General features: G+C 32.4%; 1 protein-coding gene across 2 annotated transcripts in view; it reads right to left on the bottom strand.

Annotated features, from left to right (window-relative positions):
* Positions 1 to 2,758: 2,758 nt before the first annotated feature.
* The window catches only part of LOC143052750 (intermembrane lipid transfer protein VPS13A-like), a 136,753-nt gene continuing 127,782 nt past the window's right edge, over positions 2,759 to 11,729 (bottom strand). For both annotated transcript variants that reach the window (XM_076225855.1, XM_076225856.1), the window contains exons 80-84: positions 11,277 to 11,391; positions 10,209 to 10,303; positions 8,897 to 9,020; positions 6,840 to 6,920; positions 2,759 to 4,716 (exon numbers count right to left, since the gene is read on the bottom strand). In XM_076225855.1, coding sequence (XP_076081970.1) covers positions 4,672 to 4,716; positions 6,840 to 6,920; positions 8,897 to 9,020; positions 10,209 to 10,303; positions 11,277 to 11,391 — 460 coding nt within the window. In that variant the 3' untranslated portion in view covers positions 2,759 to 4,671. The remainder of the gene's footprint in view (positions 4,717 to 6,839; positions 6,921 to 8,896; positions 9,021 to 10,208; positions 10,304 to 11,276; positions 11,392 to 11,729) is intronic.

The raw sequence follows: 11,729 nt of genomic DNA, 5'->3' as shown, positions 1-11,729 counted from the left end.
GAAATTAGTTTTTATACGACCGCAAAATTTGAAAAAATTTTCGTCGTATATTGCTATCACGTTGGCGTCGTCGTCTGCGTCGTCGTCGTCGTCGTCGTCCGAATACTTTTAGTTTTCGCACTCTAACTTTAGTAAAAGTGAATGGAAATCTATGAAATTTTAACACAAGGTTTATGACCACAAAAGGAAGGTTGGTATTGATTTTGGGAGTTTTGGTCCCAACATTTTAGGAATTAGGGGCCAAAAAGGGCCCAAATAAGCATTTTCTTGGTTTTCGCACTATAACTTTAGTTTAAGTTAATAGAAATCTATGAAATTTTGACACAAGGTTTATGACCACAAAAGAACGGTTGGGATTGATTTTGGGAGTTTTGGTTTCAACAGTTTAGGAATTAGGGGCCAAAAAAGGGCCCAAATAAGCATTATTCTTGGTTTTCGCACAATAACTTTAGTTTAAGTAAATAGAAATCTATGAAATTTAAACACAAGGTTTATGACCTTAAAAGGAAGGTTGGTATTGATTTTGGGAGTTTTGGTCCCAACAGAATAAGGGGCCCAAAGGGTCCAAAATTAAACTTTGTTTGATTTCATCAAAATTGAATAATTGGGGTTCTTTGATATGCCGAATCTAACTGTCATGACTGTGAATGTAGATTCTTAAATTTTGGTCCCGTTTTCAAATTGGTCTACATTAAGGTCCAAAGGGTCCAAAATTAAACTTAGTTTGATTTTGACAAAAAATGAATCAGTTAGGTTCTTTGATATGCTGAATCTAAAAATGTACTTAGATTCTTGATTATTGGCCCAGTTTTCAAGTTGGTCCAAATCGGGGTCCAAAATTAAACTTTGTTTGATTTCATCAAAAATTGTATAAATGGGGTTCTTTGATATACCAAATCTAACTGTGTATGTAGATTCTTCATTTTTGGTCCTGTTTTCAAATTGGTCTACACTAAAGTCCAAAGGGTCCAAAATTAAACTTAGTCTGATTTTAACAAAAATTGAAATCTTGGGGTTCTTTGATATGCTGAATCCAAAAATGAACTTAGATTTTTTTATTATGGGCCCAGTTTTCAAGTTGGTCCAAATCAGGATCTAAAATAATTATATTAAGTATTGTGCAATAGCAAGTCTTTTCAATTGCACAGTATTGCGCAATGGCAAGAAATATCTAATTGCACAATATTGTGAAATAGCAAATTTTTTTTTAATTAGAGTTATCTTTCTTTGTCCAGAATAGTAAGCAAGAAATATCTAATTGCAAAATATTGTGCAATAGCAAGATTTTTTTTAATTGGAGTTATCTTTCTTTGTCCAGAATCAACTTAAATCTTTGTTATATACAATATACAATGTATATTCACTTTTTACTACCAACTGATAAATTAAAATAATCTTTACCATTCAGTGATAACAAGCAGTTTTTTTACATTTTAATATTTTATGATGTATTTAAAAGAGTAGTTATTGTTGCAAACTCCATTAGAAATTTGAATTGATATCAGTTTTGGAAAAAGGGAAACGGGGATGTGAAAAAAAAGGGGGGGGGGGGGTTTAAATTTTTCTCATTTCAGATTTCATAAATAAAAAGAAAATTTCTTTAAACATTTTTTTGAGAGGATTAATATTCAACAGCATAGTGAATTGCTCAAAGGCAAAAAAAAACTTTTAAGTTCATTAGACCACATTCATTCTGTGTCAGAAACCTATGCTGTGTCAACTATTTAATTTTAGATTTAAAAAGTTTGAAGAAGAAATCTTAAATTGATTTGTAAAATCTTGACATTTGTTTTGTGTAAAAAAAAAACATGTAATGTCAAAAATTTGATCACAATCCAAATTCAGAGCTGTATCACGCTTGAATGTTTTGTCCATACTTGCCCCAACTGTTCAGGGTTCGACCTCTGCGGTCGTATAAAGCTGGGCCCTGCAGAGCACCTGGTTGCAGATATTTTCCTGTGTGGAAATTTGAATATCACCTTACTTCTGAGGAAGAATGATAAAGAGTTAGCAATATCCTTTAACTTTACTTTCTGCTATATAGATGATGTTGTCTCACTAAATAATTCAAAATTTGGTGACTATGTTGAACGCATCTATCCAATCAAACTAGAGATAAAGGATACAACAGATGCAGTTAAGTCGGCCTCATATCTTGACTTACATCTAGAAATTGACAATGAGGGTCGGTTGAAAACAAAACTTTACTACAAAAGAGTTGATTTCAGCTTTTCAATTGTAAACTTTCCATTTCTGAGTAGCAACATTCCAGCAGCACCTGATTACAGGGTATATATCTCCCAATTGATACGATATTCCTGTGCTTGTATTACCTAGCATGATTTTCTTGATAGAGGGTTGCTGCTCACAAGGAAGCTTTCAAACCAAGAGTTCCAAATGATGAAGGTTAAATCATCCCTTCCTAAGGTTTACAGAACCCATCATGAATTGATCGACCGTTATGGAATAACATTTCACAGATGACATCGGATATGTTCCTTACGTCGTAACTACAATCCCCTTCCCTTTCATGAATTTGACCTACCTAATTAGACTATTTACGGGATTTTTTATAACATGAGCAACACGATGGGTGCCACATGTGGAGCAGGATCTGCCAAAAACTGGGGCAGATCTCAGGTGCTACGGAAGGGTAAGTAGATCCTGGTCCAAATGAGGCACCTGTCGTGTTACTTATGTTATTACAAATTTGGTAAAATTACAGTATTACCCACAAAAATGAAATGAACACTAAAGATTGGTTTAAGCATAGATTTATTGCACTTTAAATACATGTTTACATCCAAGCATACAAATTACACAGAATATGTGGTTACCTGATATTCTCTTATAATATTAATCAGAGCAGAAAAATCAAACCATAAAAACACAATACAATAAAGGGATACATGTCATTTTTTTTAATAATTTAAAATTAATCACAAAAAAATGTAAGTCACTAAACATTTATTCAAAACTTGTTAGAATTGTATGCCAATTAAATTGTATCTATATTAACACACCATGCAAAACAATATTTTATATATTTCAACCTTGTTTACAAAAATTAATTTAAATATGAAAAAATATTCAAAGAAAAAGACATTAACAAAATAAAAATTGCAACACAACAACAATAAATGCTTTTATTTGATAAAAGAATAATAAAAGTACAAGCAGTTTATATCTAAGATATATACATGATTAACAAATGATTCATAACAGGGGAATGGAACAAATGATATGTAACAAAATAAAAATAATCAAAAACAATACAAAAAGCAATACACAAAAGTTAATTCCTGTTTCCAAAGCCTCTTCTGTCAGTTAAGAAGTAGTTGCTATAACAAGGCACACTAGCAGATAATTCGATAGACGGACAGACAGATAGACAGAAACCAGGACAGGGTGACTATATACCAACCAAGATTTTATTTTCAAGGCTAATAATAAAGAAAAATAAATGTTTTAGTCAATCGACCATAAAAAGAGATAACCCTTCAATAATGCCATTTTCATATAATAAACCATAGTTGAAAAAGCAACCCCCTTTTTTCACCCTCTCATCAAAATACTCATACACTTATTGTTAAGGTTGAAGTATTGTAAGGGCTAGACTATTCCATGTATTTCTCCTCTCAGATGATGCTGAAGTTAACCCCCTTGTAAATATAAAATATCTACTTCCAGCAATTGCTAGGTAAATTATTTATGCCATTGCCTAATTTTATGCAGTCAAAGGAAACTGGATGAAAATTGTTTTAAAATTATAAAGAACCCATTCAAGCAAATACACATATCATGCAAATACAACTCCTTACAAAAACATTTATATACCGGGTAATAACACATATAGGGGACTACACAGGGTAATAACACATATTATTGTATAGCAATATAATATTTCCAACAGAAAGTAACCAAAAGTTAGCGTGCAATAAATTTTATTATTGCACTAGTGCAATAAATCGTCAAAATTCATAACATCATCAACGACAAAATCTTACTTTAAACCAATTTTTACTTTCAAATATTATATTGCTATACAATAAAAGGGTTATTGCATGAATATTGGGGAATATTGTCCCTCGTAGAACATATATTGCACTCGCAAGCTCGTGCAATATAAAATTCTACTCTGGACAATATTCCCCAATATTCATGCAGTAACCCTATATTACAATCATAGGGGACAACACAGACTAGATACTGAGACGTTATAATTAATAAAAATTAATATTACAATAGTAATAAAATTTCTTATTGGTTCAAGACCAAGATCTGTGTGAAGCAGTTATATTATGCTAATTCCATCAACCTTAAAAAAAAATTTAAAAGCACATATATTGAGCTGCATGATTCTAATAATCTACCAAAAATATACTATGTGTATTTTACATTTACTTCGTGTACTTTACATATATTATGTGAACTTTACATATAATATGTGTACTTTACATATATTATGTGTACTTTACATATAATATGTGTACTTTACATATATTATGTGTACTTTACATATACTATGTGTATTATACAGAGTATTGACATATTAGGCAAGTTAACAATCTCTTTAACACTGTATAGTTATATAGTATAAAATGAATAATTTTTCCTTTCTTTGTCTATTTTTCCATAGAATTCCAATCTTGTTCCATCAAATTTCACAGTTTATTTATGTCTGTTCATTGCTTCTACTATCTTTCCATGAACATACTACAAAATAAAATAGAAAAATGTTTTGATCGTTGTTTGCCTAATGTCCAGTGGCAAATATTTCATGCATACTGAATTTATTTTGTAGGACTAATTCTGAACCCAATAATTAGGTTCTTCAAAGACGTTTAACTTAAAACATAAAGAAACATGAGATATAACTTAACCCTTTCGCCGATGAGTCCCGGTTTACCAGGATTGGAAAACCGCTTTTATATTTCTTGCTCAAAACAGTGCAAACACGAGTTATCTTTCTTTGTTAAATACCCGGATAATAGTGTAAACATGGCGCTTCTGTTTGTTAAAAATCGTGTCAAAATCAGAGGAAATATACGAAATTTATGAGAATTTGAAATTAGGGAACATTTTTTTTAAAGAATATGGAAGAATTGAAGCCAAACTAGTATACTTTTTTGACATAAAATGTCCTTTTATGTACAAAACACTTGGTACGGACATCGTTTCAGTGTAAGGAATTTGTACAGCCTCATTAAATTTTTCAAAATTTTGCGGTTTTGGGTTAAAAATTACGATTTTGGGTCAAAGAGCAGAATTTTGAGAATTTCACCTAGATAATGCCGAAAATTTGAAAATTTGAATATTTTATGATGAAAAAATTATTGAAACATGAACAAAACTGTGAACATGGTGTTAGTAAATGAACATGATGAAATAAAGACACAAATAACTACAGACAAGTTTTTATTGACATTTATTATGAAGATCTCCCACTTGAGTAATAGTTGTTAGGGAAGCCATCCTCTCAGAGTAGCTTCTGTCTGGGCAGCTATCAGTGAAAGGGGTAATATAAAAACATTTAAAAAGAATTGGCCATTCTTACTAACTATTATTGTTATAAGTTACAAAAGAGAGGTGAAAGACGTCAAAGTGACGTTCAAACTTGTATGTTAGCAAGAATTTGTCCATAGTACATAGATGCCCAACTCAGACTTTCATTTTCTATGTTCAGTCGACCATGAGATTGAAGTTAAAACTAAATTTTGTTTTAAAATTAGAAAAATAATATCATAAGGGATGTGTACTAAGTTTCAAGCTGATTGGACTTCAACTGAATAAAAAACTATCTTGACCAAATATTTCAGCAGGACAGACAGAAGGACATGCAAATGAATGAACAGAGGAATGAATGAAAGATCAGACACACAGACAGAAAAACATTATGCCACTATGTGGGGCATAGAAATAAACTGGTAATAAAATGGTTAATATCGAAAGAGACCAACAGATAAACAACAGTACACAAAACACAACAAAGATAACTGAAGACTAAGCAACACGAAATCTAGAAGGGTGAGCAGATCCTGCTTCATATGTGGCACTCATCATGTTAATCATGTTAGTACTAAGGGAGCTACCATTTGATTTTTATGGGGGGCTAGGATGAAAAATGGTGTCCTGCCTTTTTATTTTTCAGTCTATTCGGTCCTGCCTTTTTTTTTCTTAGCTTATCCTGACTTTTTAACAACAATTGTCATCCTGCCTTTTTTTTTTTGGCAAGTTACTCATCCTGCCTTCTTTTATAACTCGAAATACTGTCCTGCCTTTTTTTCAAATTTCATCCTAGCCCCCCCCCCCCCCCACCCCCATAAAAATCAAATGGTAGCTCCCTTACCCAGTGATAAGATTCATTTGGTAGGTCACATTTGGGGAAAAGGGGACGTGACATAAGACATCTATTGGAATAATTCAAAATACGCCCCTCTCCAACAACAGTAGTAGGCCCCTCTCCAACAACTGTAGTAAGCCCCTCTCCAACAACTGTAGTACGCCCCTCTCCAACAACTATAGTACGCCCCTCTCCAACAACTGTAGTACGCCCCTCTCCAACAACTGTAGTACGCCCCTCTCCAACAACTATAGTACGCCCCTCTCCAACAACTATAGTACACCCCTCTCCAACAACTGTAGTACGCCCCTCTCCAACAACTGTAGTACGCCCCTCTCCAACAACTATAGTACGCCCCTCTCCAACAACTATAGTACGCTCCTCTCCAACAACTATAGTACACCCCTCTCCAACAACTATAGTACGTGATATTGCAAATCTTACCATAATGTAAGATGTGACCAAAAGAAACAATATTGTTTTTCTATAAACTTACATCAGCAGTCTGTGGATTAAATATATGGACATCTTTCTTGGCAGAACTACTTCCAAAAGGAAACTTTCTCTTTTCTTTCTCCTGTAAGAAATAAAAATAAATATTTATTAAACATATTGAATATCTCATTCAAGTCTGGTAATGTTTTTTTTTAATTTTCAGGTGTGGTTTTTTTTTTTAAAATGCCAACCATTTGTACGCAATATTGTTTCATCTGTTCATATGACTTTTCCCTTCCCCATTTCATATTGTATTCTACAGATTATCAGAAAAATTCCTCAGTGTTTTTTTTTTTTAAATTGTTCTTCAAGTACTAGTGATATCATTCTAGAATTAACTATTTACAACAACTCAGAAACTCTCCAGATAGCAAATTGCCCCTTCAATATATATAAGTATTGGAAGGACTTTTTTCATGAAATTAGAATTGAGCCTTTTAATTTGCGAGAATTTCAAGAATCAACCAGTTAAATCGTCATGTATTAATGAATTCAGGGTTTGATTATATGGTGATGCAGACCCCTTATTTTCATGGGCATTCAGGATTTGTCATTTATTTTCCTCTGGAATTTAGAATGATACCTACTCCTTCTACCTTCTTCATAAATTATTTCGTACATGTACATGTATATATAGTATTTTCTACCCCTATCACACCAATTCACAGTTGTAACACAACACATGGTTATTTGGAACAGTAGTTTATGAAAGCCGGTCTGGAGCAGTGTCCATAACGGACGGTCTCCTCTCATACAGTAAAATACACAAGTATATAAACAGAATATAAACAGTGTCAAGGTTTCTATTAATTTGAACATTATAGTCTTAAATCAAAAGATACAGGGATGAATATCTATTAAGTTGACATGTTTTTGACCAACCTGGAAAAAGATGTTTGAAGAATACATGTATGTCCAGTGTTTTAACTAATTGTTATTGCTACATGTCACCACCTGGTCTGCATGTAAATATGTTATATGCAACATAGCGGTCAATTGAACAACCTTTTACAAGGTCATGATTTTCTTAATAGATATTCCCTTGTATTTATTTTATTCAATTTAATAAACATTTTGAGAGTTTATAATCATATATATAAATATAAATATATATAATATATATTTATATATATATTTTAAGCCCATCATATTGTCACACAGTAAAAGATACTAACCTTCAGTACAATTTCAATGCCTTTTGGATTTCTTTTAGGTGTCTCTTTAATCTCTCCCCAGGTATAGGACCATTCAGCACCCCACCCCTATCCCTGACCCACAGTAAGATATCATACCTGTCAACTCACCCGTTTTTTGCGGGTGACACCTGTTATTTTCACCTCTCACCCGGGAGTTTTTCTTTACCCGGCGGGTCCCGGGAATTTCTAACATTACCCGTTTCACCCGGATTTCTGACCGTAATTGTTTCAGGTATTTAGAAGTAATACGACCTTCGGTTTTATCGGTCTTTTTCAATGTAACCAAAAGTCAAAATGTAGGACTGTTTACCTGAGCTGTGAAATAGCGTCAGGTTATTCCTGTGGAAAAACTAAAACCACCCAAATAGTAAAGAGGGCCCTTTCAGTTGAAAATAACAAAGTGGTAGTTGAAAACAAGCCAAGATTTTTTGTTTTGTCAAAACTTGCTAAAACATTACTGGTTTTGCCAAACAGCAATGCAGACAGTGAGAGGGCATTTTCTTTAGTAAAGAAAATAGCTACAGAGTGTAGGGCTGATCTTAATAAGGATACACTGTGTGCTCTTCTTTCTTGTAAAATGAATACACATTTGCATTGCTATGAACTGAAACCAAGTGCAGTTCTTTTAAAGAATGCCAAGTCTGCTACTATGGAATATAACAATAGTCTGAAATAAACTTGTATACATGTTCTAACTGTTTCATATACATATTGACTATATAAATTATATGTAAACATATTTTTGTTCTTCAATTGAGCCCGCAAAATGTCGTACGCGTTATGACCTGAGATTTTTTTTCTCAATGCAGGTCATGACCTGACTTTTCATTTTCAGAGGTTGACAGGTATGAGATATATTTACCTTCAGTACAATTTCAATGCCTTTTGGATTTCTTTTAGGTGTCTCTTTAATCTCTCCCCAGGTATAGGACCACTCAGCATCCCAGTGACCAAATATCTCACCACGGTTAGCATATATTATTCTCCTACGAAAAAAAGACATTTCTTTTTACATAAATTGTTATTTCAAGTACGAATGAAGTATCTCTTTCTTTTTATATCTTATATGTATAATTATTGAAATAATTTGAACTCACTGGACATATTCAATTTATGAAATTATTAAATGTTATAAAATTAGTGACAAACAAGAATGTGTCCATAGAAGATGGATTCCCAACTCAAACTATCATCAGTCAGGGGCATTACTTAAACAAGTAACAATTAAAATTACCTATTCAAGTAATGTTGAAAATGAGGCTATTTTAAATGTTACTTATATAAGTAACTTTTCTGAATATTATTTTTATAGGTGTCCAATAATACAGATTTTAATAGGTTTAACAATTTTTCACAGTCATCTGGTTATTTTTCCCCTGACATATTAAATCTAATCCTTCTGAAACACTAATTAACTTTTTGACGCACTTATCTTTCATACCGACGCTTCTTGGTCAAAGATTGGTATCTTGGGACACTTAAATTCTCATTTTTCTCCAAAATCTTGAAGGTAGACTGATATAAATAGATAGATACTTGTGAATTGATTAAGACTTTAAGTTATTTATAATTTGTAACCCAAACCAAGTGCACATGTTCCTTAAATAAGTTTTAATACTAATTTTATTAAAAATGTATCAAATAACTTATTCGAGTAATATTTTTGTCATAATTTTTAAAGTAACCCTTCATCTCTATAATCCTCTCAAATATAATGAATTCTTAACTTTATGATATGAAATTATGTAAAAACTCATCAAAACTACATTTAGTCTATGTTTTATTGAAATTTAAAATAACTCTATTAAGTAATTTTTTTATTTTCAAAAACAAAAATTACTTATATAAGTAACTTAAAAAAATTACTTGTTTAAGTAATGCCCCTGACTGATCATTTTCTATGTTCAGTGGACCATGAAATTTGGGTAAAAACTCTAATTTGGCATCAAAATTAGTAAGATTTTATCATAGGGAACATGTGTATTAGGTTTCAAGTTGATTGAACTTCAACTTCATCAAAAACTACCTTCACCAAAAAATTTAACCTGAAGCTGGACAGACACACGGACGCCAAATCGGTAAACATATATATGCATAATGCTCTTAGGTGTGGCATAACAATGATGTTCAATCTGTTCTATTTATAACTTATTTCCTATATTTTGACCACTTACTTATCAGTTATAATGAGAACATGTCTGCCGTCTTTACTGATCACTGCATGGGCCACATAATGATCTGTTGAAGAAAACTTTCCTTTCTCAGTCTCCTGAAATAAAAAAATGGAAGTACATAAAAGCTTGTTCGTTTTATTCACGGATAATCTGGACAAGAACATTGGGATGAGATATAAAACCTGCCTGACACTAGAAACATGCAGATCCCGATTTTTTAATATGATATATTATAGCTCATACAATTGTAGGCACACAAGACTTTAAAAAAATTTCACAGCTTCTCTGTGTTTATTGTTACTCCTCAATACCAAATTCTCTTGCAGAAGCAGCAAATTCTAATTCTAAAATCTTTGCATGATCTTGCTCCATGAAATTGACAACATCCTGCACTTGAAAACATTATTGATTCCCATTTTACTCATCAGGGTTGATATGCATAAAGCTACTTAATTTAAGATCTGTTCCTAACAGACAGAATTTTCTATATGTCCTTGGACAAGTTAGCATTGCTATTGGATATCTGAACTTTATGGTGAGTTATTGGGGTTTTAAGCATGAATCGGGATTGGTTGATTTTTTTTAAGCGTGACATGTGAATATCGAAATAATTAAGCCTGAAAACGGAAAATGAAGTCAGGCAGGACTTGGGGAAATTACATGCACTATTATGGCAACTAGAAGCGGGATATGGGATTATCACTAAACAATAAGCGGGATCAAGGATCAGACCCCCCATTGAATCCCCCTTTATGCACATTAGGTCAGGTGTGCATTTGGATTCAATGATATTCAAGGCCAAAATATATGAAAATTCAAAAGGTAACAGTTAAAGGTTGGTGATTGCTTTACACTGCATTACCAGTGTATGAGGGAGATGCATTTCTTATTTGAAATGATTTCAAAATGTCAAATTTTAATAAAACAATATCCATATTTTTGGGTTTCTTGACTGGCAATACCTTTGTTCCTTAACTCCTGTAAGCTACCAATTAAGAAAACAAGAAGCAGTAAAAATAAACCATATTTATGATGATTTTTGTAACCTTACACATTCTCATAACTTACTTGTAAGATCATGTAGCCATCAGCTTCACGTCTGTTGTACGGTCGTATAATTTTATCACCACTGAAGATTCTTGGATTTCTTAATCTTCTGACCTCAACTGACATGTCCGCTATTCTATAAATTAAAATCACATTCTTATGACTTGGAAATAAATAAAACAAGAAGTTGCATGCAGTTTTGTGGAAAGAGTACTCTACTAGTGACTACAAATTGACAAATATTTCCTTTCTTAATGAGTATATAAAACTGCTTAGTATCAAACAGGAAGTACTGACAGACAGATCTGAAATCTGTTAATGCAGTACAACTCAATAAAATATCATAGCATTTCTTTCTATAGAATCTGAGAACAACACAAAAACTTCCATGCATAGTGAGTTTAATAAATATACAAAATATTTTAAGACAAGAATTTGTCCAAAGTACACGGATGCCCCACTCCCACTATCATT

Source organism: Mytilus galloprovincialis, chromosome 11, assembly GCF_965363235.1.
Source record: "Mytilus galloprovincialis chromosome 11, xbMytGall1.hap1.1, whole genome shotgun sequence".
Taxonomy (NCBI): Eukaryota; Metazoa; Mollusca; class Bivalvia; order Mytilida; family Mytilidae; genus Mytilus; species Mytilus galloprovincialis.
This window is presented reverse-complemented; position numbering and strand designations above follow the sequence as displayed.